Source organism: Neofelis nebulosa, chromosome 9, assembly GCF_028018385.1.
Source record: "Neofelis nebulosa isolate mNeoNeb1 chromosome 9, mNeoNeb1.pri, whole genome shotgun sequence".
In the NCBI taxonomy this organism is placed as follows: domain Eukaryota; kingdom Metazoa; phylum Chordata; class Mammalia; order Carnivora; family Felidae; genus Neofelis; species Neofelis nebulosa.
This window is the reverse complement of record NC_080790.1, coordinates 138,202,925-138,220,955: the sequence shown is the minus strand read 5'-3', so window position 1 is coordinate 138,220,955 and position 18,031 is coordinate 138,202,925. Positions and strand designations below refer to the sequence as shown.

Below are 18,031 nucleotides of genomic sequence, written 5' to 3'. Positions count from 1 at the left end.
GAGACTATGTTTCTGAGGGACCCTCACCAAAATGGCAGGCTAGGAAGACTGATTAGTGAAGAGACATTACGGTATTCTGAGAAGGGTATTTACATACGCAAAATAACGATTTGAGATAATACAGCAGTTTTGAAAGGAAACAGGAAATAATTGCATTAAAATAGAAGGAACTGAGAGAAAATGACATCTCTTTGAATTAATTTTAGGAATTTACCAGAAAACAAGGTATTTCCGTTGCCAAAACATCTGTGCATATAATTTTTGATGCAAGTGGATCACAGGTATGTGTCTGACTTACTTGATTTTTATCACTGGGCTAAGCTGAACCATAAGTAATAGGACAGTATGATGTTAGAGGGTGAGTAGCTAAAAGATCTCTTGTGTCAGCATAGAGAGTGCCCCAATAAGATGTATGGGATTTTTAAAGTATGTTACTATTTTAGTACAGAAGATAGTTATTAATAGTTTTGATAACTTTAAAAATTAGAAGTATATGTCCTGCCTCTACTGCCAAAGTTGGTTTTATGTCTGTTGACATTTGAAACGTGGGTGCTTTTTTGTTGGGTCAATCTGTAGGACTAAGTACATGGAAGACAGAAAGAATTGACCCAAGTGTGGGATGAGTAGGCGCTTGATTAAGACATCCAGTGATTTTTAAATTTTTTTTTTTTAATGTTTATTTATTTTTGAGACAGAGAGAGACAGAGCATGAACGGGGGAGGGGCAGAGAGAGAGGGAGACACAGAATCGGAAGCAGGCTCCAGGCTCCGAGCCGTCAGCCCAGAGCCCAACGCGGGGCTCGAACTCACGGACCGTGAGATCGTGACCTGAGCTGAAGTCGGACGCTTAACCGATTGAGCCACCCAGGCGCCCCAAGACATCCAGTGATTTTTGAGAACTTTGTGTGGTTTGGAGTTTGAAATACTTTTTTCCACATTCTCTCCAACAGATTCTGGTGCCAGAAAGTCAAATCTCACCCATGCAAGAGGAAATCATTAGTTTGAAGGAAAAACCTAACTCCCAAAAGGAATTCGCTAAACCTCCAAAATGTATCAAAAACAGCAATCAAGGGGACAGAAAGAATAGTCAGCTTGGGGTAAATACGGTGTCAAAATAGTTGTTTATAAAACGGCGTAGATCAAATCATTGCTGTATGTAATTATAGAAAAAGGTATCTAGAGTTTACATTAATGGTCGTCATCAATAACATTTCAGAGTATTTCCCCCTGCCTTTTACAAATGCAAACAAAAGCATTGTGCTTTAGCAATTCTGTTTATGTGTAAGTGTAAGAGAGTAACTACCACTTTTTACATTTATCCCCTGTTTTGTATTTGCTTTTGGCCTTATGCAGAACACAAATCCATAATGCAGTGTCTCTTTATTCACACAAGGACAGAAAGCAAAGTAGTAAGCTCTTCCTCCTCTTCCTCCTCCTCCTCCTCCTCCTGCTCGTGGAGACTCCCTTCTAGGCCACACTCAACAGAACCAGCACTCCACCTTCTTCCCTCGCTGTGACACTTGACATGGCCAACAGCCCTGTCTTTCCTATTGTCCTCTCCTCCTCTGATTTCTGCTAGCATTTTAATTGTCTCCCTACTCTGTCATTACGTTGGAGGTACTTTCCCTCCCTACATTCTGGATGTAGACTTGCTCTAAAAGCGTGGCTCAGCCTCCTGAACACGTCTGTGCCTTCTCGCTTACAAAGCTCCTTCACGTGCCCAGTGTAAACTCTTGAAATGTACCGGACCTCTCTTCAAAGTGCCACAGTGACGCCTCGCTCTTCTGGTGTTTCCTTTGGTGTGTCCCTCCAAGTCTTTTCCTGAAGTCTAACTTCAAAGTCTTTTAAATCTTTTGTGTCAAATTCGCATCTGTCTGCATACTTCAGTGAGGCTACCGTTAGTGTTTGGATGGCGTCCTGAATCCAGCCTCCTCTCCTGTCACACCTAGGACCAAGGTACCCGCGGTGGTCCTTTCACAGCATCTCTCAAGTCCTTGCCTCCTCACGCCCTTCACTGTTGCTCATCTTCGCACACCTGGCTTGATGCAGCCACCCCCTCGTTGTTCTCGGACACGGTTGCTTCATCCTGTGAGCTACCCCGTGTGGTGTCCCATGCTTTTCTTAATACCGGCGTCCCGGTAGCATTCTTCTGCTCAGAAACTTTGTGATCTCTGTGTTTACCTTCCTGCCTCTAAACTTGGACTCGATTCTGGGACCTTCCGCGTCTCATTTTACTCTAAAGACCACTTTGAGTCACTTGCTTTTCTGCCTCTTTTTTATGTCGCACTAATTTTTGCGCCTCTACGTTCATCCGTGGTGTGTGTCCTTTTTTTTTCACTTTTCCCCATCTCCCCCCGGCCCTTACGTTTGCAAGGCTTGATGATTAATTTCACTTCCCTTCATGGACCTTTTCCCGCTGCAATTTTTACTGACTTCTCACCTTTACACAACTGGAACTCTCACAGGCTCCCCCGTACACTTTGATGTGTTGGTGTTACTGTCCTTTCCCGTTAATCTTGTTTCTTCGTTAAGTGAAATGTCAGTTTTCCTTAGACAATTCAGTTATAAAAGCCATTTGCCATTTGCTGTGCCTTTTGGTTTTTTTATGTCATATAATTTATAGTCAGATTGGTTTCCATACAACACCCAGTGTTCATCCCAACAGGTGCCCTCCTCGATGCCCATCCCCCATTTTCCCCTCTCCCCCACTCCCCCAACAACCCTCAGTGTGTTCTCAGTATCCAAGAGTCTCTTACGGTTTGGCTCCCTCCCTCTCTGTAACTTTTTTTTCCCTTTCCCCCATGGTCTTCTGTTAAGTTTCTCAAGATCCACATATGGGTGAAAACATACAATATCTGTCTTTCTCTAACTGACTTATTTCACTTAGCATAATACCCTCCAGTTCCATCCACGTTGCTGCAAATGGCCAGATTTCAAATGAATAAAGAAGATGTGGTTTATATATACAATGGAATACTACTTGGCAATGCTGTGCCTTTTATATCCAAGTTGTACCTTGAGTAGTTATTTAAAATTCTTAGGACCCCCACCTTAAACTCAGTAAGTCATAAACTCTGGAAAAGATCTCTCTAAAAAACATTGCACCGTTGTGAAAGACCCACTGTGTTTTCGTTCAGAATTAACTGTGAAGCATTTACATGAATAAGTGACTTTCCAGGTCCCATTCACTATGCCGCTAGGAACTATCCTTCTTTGCACAAGAATCCATTGGTTCAGTAGTTTGTTTTCTGGTCGATCTTAGAATTCCCCCTTTTCCTCTCCTTTCCACCTTTCCTTCTCACCCCATTTACATACCTATTAAAATACCTGCAGTATTTTTGTTTTAGTCTCGGGGGCAGGTGCCTTTAAAAAACAACAACAACAACGACACGGTTCTCCTCTGCCTCTCTGCAGTTTTTCATCATCTCCTCCTTTATATGACGCCCCCTGAAACTCCTGTTCCTGCAGCCCTTGCCTCTGCTTGCCTCCCTCTGTTCAGTCACTCTAGAATGAAGTCAGAAAATGTGCATCTTTATCAGAGCCACTAGCTCGTGTGTGTGCTGCTGAGTCTCTGAATCCCTGTAGCTACCTTTACTCCAAAGTCAGTTTGGTCTCCACAGATTATTAATACAATTTTTTAAAATATGTGAAAGTTTTGAGGAATGCTGAACGTTATGAAAGCATTCATGAACAAATTCGCCTAAGTCTGTATCCAAACATCACGCCCTGAAATAGAATAAGAAACTGAGCCATTGGTTGTAAGATACACCCAGTATCAGTAAAATATTTTCAGCTGGTATATAAAGGTGCTGTATTCCATATATCTGGATACTTTATAACTACTTTTTAAAAAATTATTTCTTAGCATGCGAGCAGGGCGAGGGGCAGAGAGAGAGAGAGGGAGAGAGAGAATCCCAAGCAGGCTTTGTGCTGTCAGTGTAGAACCTGACATGGGGCTTGAACTCACAAACTGTGAGATCATGACCTGAGCAGAAATCAAGAGTCGGACGCTTAACTGACTGAGGCACCCAGTGTCCCTCTATAAATACTTTTTAAAACAACATTCCTTGTTTGGGCTACGTGTTCAATACCAAATATTTAGGATAGAACCTCTCAAGTCAGCCTAAAACAGAAATTTCTTGATATGATGTCATTTATAAAATACCATATGTCTTTTGGGTGTAGTCAAGGTAAATGTTATGAATAAAATTGTAGGACAGTTCATTTCAAAAGAGGATGTGTGTTTACTGTGGCTGCTTCTCATGGTTTCAGATAATTACTCCTAGCAAAAGAAAAATGTCTGAAGCATCAATGATTATTCCTGGTGCAGATAGATACACTGTGAGAAGCCCAATACTTTTAATCAACACATGTAAGTTTTATATTCTTGAAAGATTTCTAACATACATATTTATATATATGCCCATATTTTTTTGCATATATATATATGCGCATATACATATATATATATATATATACACACACACTTTTTTTTAATGTGTTTATTTTATTTTTGAAAGACCACAAGCAGGGGAGGGGCAGAGAGAGGGGGACAGAGGATCTGAAGTGGGCTCTGCGCTGACAGGGTGACAGCAGTGAGCCTGATGTGGAGCCTGAACTCACAAACCACGAGATCATGACCTGAGCTGAAGTCGGACACTTAACCGATTGAGCCACCCAGGTGCCCCAGACATTATTATATCTTTAAAGCAGGCATTTTTTAATTCAGAGATATTCTGGGGATTTAATTTACACAGAGGATAAGTTAGAGATATGGAAATTGTTAAGATACAAACCACAAACGTCTTCTAATTGCCAAGAAATTTCAAATTTCGAAGAAAGGTCTGACAGGTATTAACATATAAGCATTATTCAAAATATTAATACCCAGATTAATAACTTGTAATTTAAGCAGGAGTCAGCCATAACATAGCAGCTAAAACATTGTGTCCCTCGGGCTGCTTGGGCTTGTTCCCCTGCTCCCAGGTGTGTACTTTGTACAGATTATCCTCCAGGTGAGTGTAGAACCAGTTTTCTTTTCGTAAAGTGGAGCTAAAGTGTCTACCTCATCAAGTTGTTTAGAAGACAAAATGAAAATCATTCATTCAATGAGGAATATTGTGAAACATTTAGACAGTGCTGGTACCTACTAAGAGCTGAATAAAAATGAAAACATAATGCTATGTACTAGCTGCTATAAAACAGTCATATTTATTATTACTCTTATGACACTTTAACAGTGACCTTCTGTTCCCAAAATCCAGTTGCCTCCTGGGCAATTGTCTAATATCCAACAGGCTCCTCAATTTTAAGAGGTCCCAAATAAATTGATTTTTCCACCCTCCCTGCTAGTTTTTTGTCCATTTTTTTACCTTGGTAAATGGCATCTGTATCCACTTATTCTTCTAAACCAGAAGTCTTGGGCCCATCCCAGCACCTCCCTTTTTTACATTCCTCATCTAAAAAGTGCCTCAGTAATAGCATATGTAATTTTAAAAATTTTATTTTGAGAGAGAGAGAGAGAGTCCACACGGGGTAGGGGCAGAGAGAAGGAGAAACAGAATCCCAAGCAGGCTCTGCACCATCAGCACAGAGCCCAATCCATGGGGCTCAAACTCATGAACTGTGAGATCATGATCTGAGCTGAGACCAAGAGTCAGACGCTTAATCGACTGCGCCACACAGGTGCCCCGCAATATGTAATGTTTAAAACCCTACAAATACGGCAGTCCTTTGTCCTCCTTTTTAGCAACACCACGAAGAGGAAGAGTTAAACCACCGCTGCACATGATGAGTTCTGCAGAAAAACCTGATATTCCTAAAACGTCCGAAAGTGGGGTGGATAATGCTGAATCACTTACATCCAGACCATCTGAAGAAAGAAAGAGCAGAGATAATACAGACAAAGTAATTTTACTTTGACCACATTTTAAAAAATTAATTTTATCAAGTTACTATAGAAATACATATTGAGCTAATTTCTTTTGCAAGTAGTGTCTCACTTTGTTTAAAATATTACTATATCTATATATCTATATATCTATACATACATATGACTTCTTGTTCTTGAAAGTCAGTCCTTATGACTTTTATTTATTTTGCTACCAATAAAATTTAGGAATATCCATTCAATATAACTTTGATTTATGTATTTGGGAGGAGAAATGGACTTGCCATCATTCTTTAGTTTATTATACAAGTTAGTGTCTGCTAGAAATGTAAAATACAAGTGGACTGTGTCCTTAAGTATCTCAAAGTCTATTGTGGAAATTAGATAGATTAATAAGATAATTATAATATTGTCTAAATGTTCTCAGACTGTACATAAAGGAAGCAGTAGGAACCTAATGGAGGGGCAGGTGCCTAGCCCCAGAGCTGGAGGCGTGGGTGAAGACCAGGAAATGCTCTTGAAGAACAACAGATAAGAGAATAGGTAAAAGAAAGTTATTTCCTGGGAGATGTAGGAGGTAATGAGAGATACAGGTAAGTTAAGTTTGTAGATGAGGAGCACCTAACAGGTCTGTTTTCTCTGAAGTGTCAGGTGAGCTTGGTGAATTTCTATTGCATTATGTTGCAGGAGAGGCTCAGAGACCTGTAAAGATTGAAATAGCTACTAAGAGATAATGGAGAGAAGGAAGAGTAAGTAAAGGTGTGAGGCAAAGTGAAGGCCTTCTAAATGTAAGGCTGAATTCTATCACATGTATTAGTTCAGAAATATGTGTAATTTTCTCCAGCAAAGCTTAACAGCCTTGTTACTGCAGTGAAAAAGAATAGGTGGTGGGTTTGAGAAAGATGAAATGGTATGTGGCAGAATGATAAACGGTACTAAGAAAAGAGTCAGAAGGAGTTGTTCCGATTTTCAGGCTAAGTGTTCCTTAATCCGGGCACTGTCATTCATTCAGTGGTGTGGCGTGGTCCTGAGTGTGCTAGGCCTGTGCCTTTTCGTCAGGGAGCCCTTCAGTCCTCGTGACAACCAAACGCACCAGCACGTGTTCCCACTGCTCCTCTCGAGACTTAGAGACCCACTGGCCGGATTCAGTAGGGGAGACAGGCAGGACGAGGCACGATGTCCCAGCCTGTAGGGTGTGTTTTTCTGATAGTCACGGCAGGTTTTTATTTGATCTGGGTACATGTGGTCTGTGGCTATGGAAAGAAGGAAGCTTGGTGTAGGCAAGAAGTCGCCTGCCCAGTGGCCACAACTTTACCAAATCCTTTAATGTTTCGTAACTTCCCGATCTTCTAGGCATGTTGGTGAAAAGACCAGAATAGGTGCAGGCTGTGAGAGCAGCAGCAGAGCAGTAGACGTGCCGTGGCGATTCTAGAGAGTGTCGGCTACAGATGGAAGCCGAATTACTGTACTAGCCCTGGATGAGTCCAGAAAATTTGTAGAATCTTCTGCCTTGTCTGCAATGAAAATGGTTTTCTTGTGTTTTAGGATAAGCAATATCCTGGAATGGGCATCATCTTTATGAAACAGTAGAAGTACTATCCAACGTTTAATAGCAAGGCAAATTTATTTTAAAGGTTTTAAACATTAACACGGTGACTTTTAAGGGTTGTTTTCTTATAATACCTTGTTTAAATTAACATTAACATGTCCCCTATGTTTTATAGCGTATCAAAACTGCTAAAGCTGTAGAGAAGACGGAAAACAAGGACACTGAATTCCTAAGCCAAAATTTTAGTAAGTACTTCTTAAATTTAATTTTACTTTCTCTTTAAAAAAATATTTTATTCTTTTTATAGTATTTATATATTTATAAAATTTATGTATTTATATATAATATTTATAATATTTATAAAATATTCTTTTCATATTTTCCTTTAATTCCACTGACTTTCGTTGATTTGAAAAAGAAAGATTCATAATGAATGCATTTGGCTTTATGCATTTAGAAACTTAGAGGTTACAGGAAAATATTCTACAGTCTCTATTTCCAAGAACATCAGTCTCTCCTTCCTAATATGTGAACCTTGATCAAATTGTATACCGACTCCCATTTTACCTGCCAGCTGCATACAAAACTGAAAATGCCATAATTTTGGTTTTATTTAGATAAACTGCCGGATGCTGTTCCTGATTCACAGACAGTGGGAAAAAAAGACAAACCTGTGTAAGTATCAAAAACCATCAGGTAAGTCAGCATATATGAATGTTGTTTTAGATTAATGTAATAAATTTAAAAGAAAAGGCCCATGTATTCTTAGAAGGTGGGATTGGCTGTAGCTCTGATCATCACATGTATTACTATGACTGCACAATGGGGAACAGTCTGCTTTTCCATAGCAGCCAACAGAACTGTTTTTCAAATTGACTCAAAATGAATGGGATTTTTAAAAGAATAAGGTATGAATGTGAAGAAATTTAACCTAGTTTAAACGCACAGTAGTACATGTAAGATACGAGACATATTAGTAGATATCAAATAGTGGCGATAATAGACCTTTTGTAACAACATTTTTTAATCTCATCAGTTATATAGTACATTTTAACTTTCATCATGACTTACCAAAATATTTTCATACTTGACTATTAACAAATGACCATCGATAAACATTGACTAGATACAAAAAAAATCAAGGTCTCAGGTCAGAGTCCTAGGCTAATGTTTTATGATACGTTAAGCAGGCTGTTTTATTTTCCAGGTTATCTGATGTGTTGGACAACGTCTGTGGAAATAAGATGAACTCCAAATGGTCATGTTGGACCCCTGTAGCAAATATTAACCTACGTAATAACAAAAGAGCAAGTACTTCATCAGGAGATACATTCAATCAAGGTGAAACATCGTTTTTTCTGTATATAACAGGAGCTCGGAAATACTCATTTCTTTAAATGTCTAATAAACGTCTTGGATGTTAACAAATTTATGTGTTACCAGTTTATTAGGTTCATAAAGATAAACGTTTTATTTTTCCACTAGGTATTATTGTCAAAAAACTTACTAAACAGAAATCATCCTCTTCAACATCTGGCGATAACTGTGAAGAAACAGAAAAGGTGCAGTGTAAGAAAAAAACAATGCAGCATAGCGAAATAGATAAAGTGGAAGTAGGAGTTTGCAAAAGAGACGGTCAGCAACAACTAAATCATCCTAAACGTTCAGAGCTGAAAAACACTGAAAATAGCAAGCAGAGCGATTGGCGTATTGAATCTGAAACTACTGTCAAATCCGTTCTCTTAAATAAGACAGTTGAGGAATCTCTGATCTATAGGAAGAAGTACATATTGTCAAAAGACGTGAATACCGCTATTTGTGACAAAAGCCCTTCTCCTAGAAAAAATGGGAAAAGTCACAGAAGGTCAGGGAAAAGATTAACGTCTCAACTTGATTCCTGGGATCTGAAACAAAAACAAATGGTGAGCTTTCAGTGTGTTTGGTTTCTGCATACTTACAATATGCCTACCTAATAACATAGACCGTGAAAGACGCTTTCTTGAGTGCTGCAGAGTTAACATTCGTGAGACCTCGTTCTTTAACTCAGGTCTCCAGTGTGCGAGTGAGTACCTCCCGACTGCCTCACCTCGTCCTGGCACCAGCCCCCACCGAGCCAGTGTGCCTGCAGGCGCAGGGCAGGTGTGTAAATGGGTGGAGCAAGAAAGCACCCGGCAGCCCCTTGTCTCCTCCCATTGGCTCTCCTTCACTCTGCCCCGCAGGTGCTCGGAGCATGTGTATGCAACCGTCTGTGCCTCTCTCACGGTGCTTATCTTTGTTTTAAAAACTGGTTGTCTCTGTGTGTTCTTTTTCCTCCTGCTTTAACCTCTTAGAGTTTAAAGATTGTGTTTTATCCGTTGTTATCCTGAACGGCCTAGCAGTTTTGCACACAGTGGCATCTACATTTCTTGAATGATTGCATCCAAGTTTAGCAAGATTTTTCAAGAAAAGATGTAGGTGGAGTGCAGGAGTCGACCTTCTGTCCTGTTGCTCATCCCCTTTGGAGCCTTTACCTCCTACGTGAGGTTAATCCTCTGTAGGACATCTCTAGTAGGAGTTTGAGCGGCGCCATACTTTAGGCTGAAAGTTTACTTTTTGTAGCAGTTACGGGAAATCTTTTTCTTGTCATTGCTGTCAAGATGCAGATTAAGAAAACTCTGTAATTAGAATACATTTCCACTGCCAGTCATACAGTCTGTTCCTCACTGCTCCTTAGAAGATCCAGGTTTTACAGGCTTCTATTTTCATTTATCATCCAGAGTGGCATTAATACCTGGATAGCCAGATATCTAGAGCTGATGTGAAATGTTCATGTGTTGCGACATCTCACCATGCAAATGAGATACTTAAGAGATAATTTCCGATTGTTCTTTTATGATTAGACATTATTTCCTTTGTCTCAACCGGCCTTTGTATTTCGTCTTTAATCTGTATTTCACTTTGCCTGCTTTGGCAACTTTCTTCTTTGACCAAATCCTTTTGGGTCACTTTCTCATGTTTCTTAGTATGCTGTTCTTTCTAGTCTTAGCTATTTAGTTCCTTCAGACCCAGGGAAAGTAGGTTCTTTTTGTCTGAGTGCTGAGCTTTTATTTTCAGCTGTTTTCTTTGCAGTTTAGAATCATTCCACAGAATTTCCCTAAGCCGGCTACTCGTTTTTTCCTGGGAGCATGGAAGCTGATCATGTCTTTTTTTTTTTTTTTTCCAACGTTTTTTATTTATTTTTGGGACAGAGAGAGACAGAGCATGAACGGGGGAGGGGCAGAGAGAGAGGGAGACACAGAATCGGAAACAGGCTCCAGGCTCCGAGCCATCAGCCCAGAGCCTGACGCGGGGCTCGAACTCACGGACCGCGAGATCGTGACCTGGCTGAAGTCGGACGCTTAACCGACTGCGCCACCCAGGCGCCCCGATCATGTCTTTTAAGCTGTGCTCTGATTTTTTAAAATCCACTTTCCTGTCTTCGGAAGTTCTCTTCAGTCTCACACAGTGGTGCTCCCTGTGTTATAAGACTTTCTGCCACTCGCATACATGGATGACTCTCTTTTTAAGGTAGGCATCCGATTCTGCTTCTTGTTTACTGGGTTAATCCAGAGAAATAGAACCTCTGTAGCACGATGGTACACATTTCCCAAGTTGGCTCTAATTACGCTGGAAGTTCTTAAATCACACGCTCGCTATTTTATGGGGAGTTCATTTTTGCTACATTTCGAAGCCAAGTAGAGTAATGTCAAGAAGAGATAGTAAGTAATAACTTACTATCTTTGTTATATATAAAAACATACACGTAGGGGCACCCGGGGGGCTCAGTTGGTTAAGCATCTGACTCTTGATTTTGAATCGGGTCATGATCTCGCGGTTTGTGAGGTGGAGCCCCGTGTCTGACAGCGTAGGGCCTGCTTGGGGTCCTCTCTCTCTCTGCCTCTCCCCCCCCCCCCCTCCAAGTAAACTTTAAAAGACAAAACAAACCCATAAACTTAAAAATGGTTAAAATAGTAAATTTTGTATTTATGTTCATGTTGTATTTTACCATAATTAAAAACAAAACATATGCCTGGTTCCCTGAGAAAGGTAAAACTAAAGTTAAGACAAGAGAACTCATGTCTTTATTATAGGGAGTTTTCTTTCAGCCAAATTACGTAAAATTATGCAGGTAATAATTCTTTGTAGTCCTTCCATTTTTAGAGTATTATTCGTTTTTACTTTTTTTTTTTAAGTAATCGCTACACCCAGTGTGGGGCTTGAACTCACAACTGCATGATCAAGAGTGGCACGTACTACCGACTGAGGCAGCCAGATGCCCCTAAAATAATGGGATTTTTTAGAGCAGTCTCAGGTGTATAAGTATACAGAGTTCCCATATGCCCCTTCACCCACACCCCAGTTTCTCCTGTCATTGACATCTTAACATCAGTGGGTATAGGGGTTACAAATTATGCACCAACATCGTTACATTATTATTAACTAAAGCCTGTAGTTGAGGTTAGAGTTCATTCATCGTGTTGTATGTTCTGTGTGTTTTGACAGATGTATAGCAGCCTGTACCTACTGTTACATTATCCTACATAATCGTTTTCCTGCCTACACTTCCCTGTGCTGCCTCCCTCCTAAAAGTCGTGTCGATCACTGATCTTGTTGCTGTCTCCGTAGTACTTTTGCCTTTTCCAGAATGTCGTAGAATTGGAACCATATAGTATGTAGTCTTTTCACATGGCTTCTTTCACTCAGCGACATGCCGTGACGTGTCTCTGTGTCTTTTCAGGGCTTGACGGCTGATTTCTTTTTGCTGATGAGTAACATCCCATTGCATGGTGTACCGAGATTTGTTTATCTGTTCACCTGTGAAAGGACATCTTGGTTGCTTCCGTGGTTTAACACTTAATAAATAAAGCTTCTGTAAACATTCACGTGCAGGTTTTAGGTGGACGTAAGCTTCCAACTCATTTGGGAGAATTGCTAGATCGTGTGTTTAGTTTTGTAAGAGACCGCATGACTTCCCAAAGTGGAAAAAGTGGCTGTACCATTTTTGCATTCCAAGCAACAGATGAGTGAGTTCCTATTGGTCTACACCCTTGCCAGTATTGGGTGTTGTCAGCGTTTTGGATTTTAGCTGTTGTCGTATGTGCTCAGTGGTGTCTTGTTTTAATTTGCAGTTTTCTCATGATCTATGATTTTCAGCATCTTTTTATATTTTTATTTACCCTCTGTATGTCTTCCTTGGTGCATTACGTATTCAGATCTCTTACTCATTTTTTAAGTGAGTTCTTTGTTACTGTTGAGTATCAGTAGTTGTTTGTATAATTTCGATACAGGCACGCCAGACTTTATTGCACTCTGTAGATGTTGCATTTTTTACAAACTGAAGGTTTGTGGCAACCCTGTATTGAGCAAGTGTATTGGTGCCGTTTTTCTAACAGCATTTGCTCACTTTTGTCTCTGTCACATTTTGGTAATTTTCATGATATTTCAAAGTTTTTCGTTATTATTGTATCAGTTATGGTGATCTGTGATCAGTGTTTTTTGTTCCGATTGTAATTGAAGTGCCACAACCCAACCACACCCAGAGAAGATGGCAGACGTGACAAATGCGTTCGTCTCGCTCCACTCACTGGCCACTCCCTCGTCTCTCTCCCTCCCCTCAGGCCTCCCTATTCCCTGAGACACCCAGTAGTGAAATTTGGCCAGTTAATAACCCTGCCGTCGTCTCTCTCCGTGTTCATGTGAAAGGAAGAGGCACACGTCTCTCAGTCTCTCACTTGAAGTTGAAAGCTAAAAAAATAGCATTAAGTTTAATGAGGAAGGCAAGCAGAAAGCTGAGATAAGCAAAAAGCTCAGCCTCTTGTGAAACCATTTTACTGCTGACCTGGAGAAGGTTTTAGTGGCCCGGATAGAAGCTCAAACCAACCGCCAAATTCTCTTCCGCCAAAGGCTAATTAAGAGCAAGGCCCTAACTCCCTTCAATTTTATGAAGGCTGCGAGCGGTAAGAGAAGGTTGAAGCTGGCAGAGGTTGGTTCATGAAGTTTAAGGGAAGAAGCTGTCTCTAGAACCTAAAAGGACAAGGTGAGGCAGCAAGTGCTGACGTAGAAGCTGCGGCAAGTTCTCTGGAAGATCCAGCCGGGATAAAATAAGTAATAAGTTTGGCTCCGTTAAACAGTGGATTTTCAGTGTAGACAAAATAGCCTTATCTTGGAAGAAGGTACCATTTGGGACTTCGATAGCTAGAGACAAGTCAATGTCTGGCATCAGAGCTTCAAAGGACAGGCTGACTCTTTTGTTAGGAACTAATGCAGCTGGTGATACGAAGTTGAAGTCAGTGCTCATTTAATGTTGTAAAAAATCCTAGGACCCTTAAGAATCATGCTAAATCCCTTCTGCCTGTGCTTTATAAATGGAACAGCAAAGCCTGGGTGACAGCATATCCGTTTATAGCACAGTTTGCTGAATGTTGTAAGCCTGCTGTTGAGACCTGCTCTGAAAAATATGATTCCTTTTAAAATATTATTACTTCTCAGGGCACTTTTGTGGCTCAGTTAAGTGTGTGACTCTTGGCTTGGGCTCAGGTCATGATCTTGCCGTTTGTGAGTTCGATCCCCACATTGGTCTCTGTGCTGACAGCTGTGGAGCCTGCCTGGGATTCTCTGTCTCCCTCTCTCCTCTCCTCCTCCTCCTCCTCCTCCTCCTCCTCCTCCTCCTCCTTCTTCTCTCTCTCTCTCTCTCTCTCCCCCCTCCTCTTTCTCAATAAACACTTAAAAAATAAAATATTATTTCTCACTGACATTATATCTGGTCACTCAAGAGCTTTGATGGAGATACACAACAAAATTAACGTTGTTATGCCTGCTAACACAACATCCATTCTGTAGCCGGTGGATCAAAGAGTAATTTCTACTTTCAAGTCTTACTGTTTAAGAAATACATTTCATATGGCTACAGCTGCTGTAGATAGTGATTCCTGCGATGGATCGGGGTAAACTAAATTGAAAACCTCTGGAAAGGATTCACCATTTGAGATACCATTAAGAACATTTATGATTCATGGGAAAAGGTCAAACTATCAACATTGACAGGAGTTTGGAAGAGTTGATTCCAATCTACATGGACAACGTTGGGGGATTCAGGACTTGAGTGGAGGAAGGAGGTACCTAAGTAGCTACAGATGTGGTGGAAACAGCTGGAGAACTAGAATTAGAAGTGGAGCCTGAAGAGGGGACTGAATGGCCGAAATCTCACAATCAAATTGAATGGATGAGGAGTTGCCTCTTATGGAGGAGCAGAGAAAGTGGTTTCTTGAGATGGAATCTACTCTTGGGGAAGATTCTGGGAAGATTGACTACAAAGAATGTGGAATATTACATGAACTTAGCTGAGAAAATCATAGGCATCGCTTGAGAAAATTGACTTCAATTTTTGAAAGAAGTTATGCTGTCAGTAAAATACCATGAAGCAGCGTTGCATGCTACACGGGAATCGCCCATGAAAGGGAGAGTCCGTCAGTGCAGCCAACTTCATTGCTGTCTTATTTTAAGAAATGGCCACAGCCGCCCTAGTCCTCAACAGCCACCGCCCTGTTCAGTCAGCAGCCACCAGTGATGAGGCAGAACCCTCTACCAGCAAAAAGATTACCATTTGCTGAAGACTCAGGTGATTAGCATGTTTTAGCATTGAAGTATTTTTTAATTAAGGTATGTACTTTGTGTTTTTAAGACATAATGGTATTGTGCATTTAATAGGCTGCAGTATAGCGTAAGCATAACTTTTATATGTGCTGGGAAACCAAGTTCATTGGACTCATTTTAATGCATTACTCGCTTTATCTCTGTGATCTAGAACCAAACCCACGGTATGTTGTGGTATGCCTGTCCAAATCCTTTATCAGATATGTGTTACACAAATATTTTCTGTTTATGGCTTATCTTTTCATTTTCTAAACAGTGTCTTTAAACACTGTTTAGAAACAGTGCGGAAGTTTTTAATTTTAGTGAAGTTCTACTTACCAACTTTGTGTTTTGTGGATTGTGCTTTTGGTGTTATAGACAAAAAGGCATTGCCAAACCCAAGATCACCTAGATTTTCTTCTATGTTACCTTCTAGGAGTTTTATAGCTTGCATTCTACATTGAGGTTTATGGTCCTTTTTTTTTTTTTTTTTTTTTTTTTTTTTTTTTTATGTTTGTTTAGTTAGAGAGAGAGAGGCAGAGGGAGAGATGGAGAATCCCAAGCAGACACCACGCTCAGAGCAAAGCCCGACGTGGGGCTTGATCTCACAACTGTGAGATGATGACCTAAGCCAAAATCAAGAGTCAGATGCTTAACTGACTGAGCCACCCAGGCGCCCCTGTGGTCCCTTTTAAGTTAATTTTTGTGAAAGGTGTAAGGTCTGTCCGGATTCTGGTTTGTTTGTTTTGTTTTGTTTTGTTTTTGCATGTGGATGTGTGGATGTCCAGTTATTCCATCGCCGTCTGCTGAAAAGACTGTCCTTGCTCCATTGCATTGCCTTTGCTCCTTTGTCAAAGATCAGATGACTATGAGGGCTTATTTCTGGGCTCTCTGTTTTGTTCTATTATTCTATTTGTTCTTTCATCAATACCACACTATAGTGATTGTTGTATCATTTTAGCAAGTCTTAAAGTAGGGTAGTGTCAATCTGACAACTTTGTTCTTCAACATTATATTGGGTCTCTTGCTTCTCTGTGTACATTGTAGAATCACTTTGTTGATATCCACAAAATAACTTATGGGATTTTTGTTGGGATTACATGAACTCTAGATCCAGTTGGGAAGAACGGACATCTTGACAATATTAACCTTCCTATCTGTGAACCTGAAGTTTCTCTCCATTTATTTAGAGTCTTTGATTGTCTTCATCCGTCGTCATATAGTTTTTCTCATATAGAGCTCATACATGTTTTGTTAGATTTATACTTGAGTATTTCATTTTGGGGGGGAGTACTAATGTAAACGGAATGTAATTTCAAATTCTAGTTGTTCATCACTAGTTTATAAGAAAGCAGTCAACTTTTGTATATTAACCTTGTATCCTTCAGCAATGCTATCACAGTTGTATTTTAGTTCCATTTATTTTTACATGGATGGAAACTTTTCTTTTGATCTCTACAGAGCACTCTGCATGGTTCTCTTCGTTAAGTTTTATCCTGTGTTATTTAATGCCTAACAAAGCCCAAACTTACTAAATCATTTCTTACCCGCTTTATTTCTCTTTGTAGTTATATATAAAACCAGATTTTTCTTAAACATTCCTTTCAGCCTTTATTTTCCTTTGAAGGTTAACTGGTAGAGTCTTAAAGTAACTTATACATTGTTTCAGAGGGAAAAGTCAAAAGAGAAAGGATTTACCGATGCAGCAGACTCCTTGATAAACCAACTCAATAAGAGATACAAACCCAAGGATGACATAAAGTCTACAAGAAAATTCAAGGAGTCTTTGATTGATGGGTATGTACTTAAATTTTAGACATAAATATTTTTCTGACAGATCCAACTAAATTATTTCACAGTTACAAGAAAATTAGTTTTGAACATGTTCAAATAGTGTAACTTTCTAGTAGAAAACACCTAGTTACTTACTTTTGTAAATAGTAGCTGTTTTAATTATACAGGAAGGGAACTAAATTTGAAATTAGTCATTGTAGTATGTGATTATATTTTATAAAGTATCAAAATACCATATTGATAGAGCATACCTTTTCATAAGTCTTTAGGCTATCGACATTTTCAGATTTTATTTATTGAGCCTAGTGATGAGTAAGACTAAATACGTGTACATACGTTGCTTGAATGGAATAGGAAATCGAAATGAGCTGAGCTGAGTCGCTTTCATATAATAAATATGTTATTTTTTGTCTGCAGTCTTTCTGAAGGTTAGGTCTTTTCTTATTAAAAGATGTTTCTTTACAGGTTGTAGGTGGTTAATTCATGTCTAAATTAATTCTGGCCTTATTACAAGGCATGAAACCCTCTCATGGCAGAACCATTCATTTCAAATTGCTTGGCACCTTTTGCCGCATGCGTGGTTCAGCTTAGAATTAGCGGTTATGGTTGCTGTTTACGAGGAGGGAGGTTGCAGGATTATGAGACTAGTCTTGTCACACTGCAGTTATTTACAGCATATCGAATGTAAACTTAGTGATCCAAATGTTTTACCTTATATAACATGGCTTTTACGAAGAACATTCCACTGATGATTGCTTTTTTCATTTTGACAATATCTCTTTTATAGTGGTTTTTCAAACAAATCTGATCTACAGCTCAGTAAGGTAGGTTTCATTTATTTCACTACACCAAATGTATAGTCAAACTCTGATAACTGTAAACATAAAATGGAAGCACAGTAGGATGGAGTTAATGTTTTCAGCATGTTGATAAATGGGTTAAACAATCGCAAGTTTAGTGACAAGTACTCGAAATAGTCCTTTCTGTTCTGCTTTTCAAAATAAAAGTTCCTTTTTCTTAAGTTATTTATTTACTTCTTTTGAGAGAGAGAGACCGAGAGAGAAGGGGCAGAGAGAGGGAATCCCAAGCGGCAGTGCAGAGCCCAGCGTAGGGCTTGATCTCACCAACTGTGAGATCATGACCTGAGCT

General features: G+C 39.8%; 1 protein-coding gene across 2 annotated transcripts in view; it reads left to right on the top strand.

Annotated features, from left to right (window-relative positions):
* The window catches only part of SYCP2 (synaptonemal complex protein 2), a 78,303-nt gene that overhangs the window by 42,050 nt on the left and 18,222 nt on the right, over positions 1-18,031 (top strand). For both annotated transcript variants that reach the window (XR_009249144.1, XM_058686125.1), the window contains exons 16-25: positions 207-281; positions 950-1,096; positions 4,272-4,371; positions 5,749-5,906; positions 7,614-7,683; positions 8,056-8,113; positions 8,646-8,779; positions 8,924-9,360; positions 16,758-16,885; positions 17,670-17,706. Coding sequence is in view for 1 of the 2 variants with exons in the window: in XM_058686125.1 (XP_058542108.1) it covers positions 207-281; positions 950-1,096; positions 4,272-4,371; positions 5,749-5,906; positions 7,614-7,683; positions 8,056-8,113; positions 8,646-8,779; positions 8,924-9,360; positions 16,758-16,885; positions 17,670-17,706 (1,344 nt within the window). In the remaining variant the exon portion in view is untranslated. The remainder of the gene's footprint in view (positions 1-206; positions 282-949; positions 1,097-4,271; positions 4,372-5,748; positions 5,907-7,613; positions 7,684-8,055; positions 8,114-8,645; positions 8,780-8,923; positions 9,361-16,757; positions 16,886-17,669; positions 17,707-18,031) is intronic.